The following is a 1,224-nucleotide window of genomic DNA, read 5'->3' on the forward strand; positions in this document are numbered from 1 at the left end:
AAAAAAAAAAACAAGTATAAGCTGGTATTTTGTATTCAGACAAGCTTAAAAAAGAAGATTGATCTTCAACAAAAAACCCTTAAATCGCATTATCAGCAGCAGTTGGAAAGCGGTGTTGAACAAAAAATGAAAGAGTTTCAACAGCAGTTGGATAAGACTGAAGAAATACTGAAGTTGGAGGCGCGCGAACGTGAACGTTTAATTGCCGAACGGGCCGTCAAACAAATAGAACTTATAAACGAAAAAAATGAAATGGAACTGAATTTACTACAAGAGAAACACAAAGAGGAAGTAGAGTTGTATCGAATACAACTTGCGAATGCCTCCAAGAAAATTGGGGATCTTGAAACAAAATTAAATGCCTACAGAGCCAAAAGGTTAGTTAATATTTCTCAAAAATAATCTTGTCAATTCATTAATCAAATAACATTAATTTTAGAGCTGTTATAGCAGAAAAACTGCATGACGTTATGGAAGATCAGTGGCAGAAAGCATTGGAAATATTAACGTCACCTGGTGATCGATCGCAACAAATAAGTAATAATACAGACTGTGAATCAATAGTGAATATCGAAAACGATACAAATAAAGATGAAAGGAACTATGAAACTCCCAAGAAGAATAAACCACGTGATAGAATATTGAAAATAAAGGAAAATAATCTTAATAATGTGAACGAGCGGAGGGCTTCGCCAGAACCAATGGACAGACTACAGGCATACATAGAATTGGTTGGTAAAAGTGACAAAAAATATAGCGCATTATGCTAATGAACGCTTAACTTTTGTTTTTAGTTACTTAGCAAATCACCCAGTGAATTCGATAAATTGGACGAGATTTTAGCCTATGCTAATAAGACCAAGGCGTCGACATCCAATAGCAAATTAGATAAGTCCGATAAACGTTTGAATTGTTGTAAACCACCTTGGCGCGCATAAAAGATTTGTTTCTGAGTTTTAGAATTATGTATTTAAACGTATTTAGACACCAAAGTACAAAGTCTTATAGCATCCGCGTAATTATGTCGGAGGAGTTTTTGAATACGAACTGCCTTATTTACCTTTATATTGTGTAAAGACTCGTATAGAAAGAAATTAATACCAATGTACCATGGTATAGCAAGTTAATAAATTTTTATATGTATTTATTTTTCTTTTTATCATAATTAATGCGGAGACCAAGACGAGCACGAAGAAGTATACGAAGACGAATGCGCAAAGTGAA

At 33.9% G+C, this 1,224-nt stretch overlaps 1 protein-coding gene across 1 annotated transcript; it reads left to right on the forward strand.

Annotated features, from left to right (window-relative positions):
* Window positions 1-6: 6 nt before the first annotated feature.
* Window positions 7-1,143, forward strand: LOC108357323 (pleckstrin homology domain-containing family D member 1-like; the record flags this gene model as incomplete). The annotated part of the gene is made up of 3 exons (XM_017608411.1): window positions 7-377; window positions 440-731; window positions 795-1,143. Coding segments are annotated over 3 exons (807 nt in total), but the record flags the coding sequence as incomplete, so codon positions are not given.
* Between the last annotated feature and the right edge of the window lie 81 nt (window positions 1,144-1,224).

This window comes from Rhagoletis zephyria, unplaced genomic scaffold (genome assembly GCF_001687245.7).
Source record: "Rhagoletis zephyria isolate East Lansing unplaced genomic scaffold, Rhagoletis_zephyria_1.1 Rzeph_scaffold_74524, whole genome shotgun sequence".
NCBI lineage: Eukaryota > Metazoa > Arthropoda > Insecta > Diptera > Tephritidae > Rhagoletis > Rhagoletis zephyria.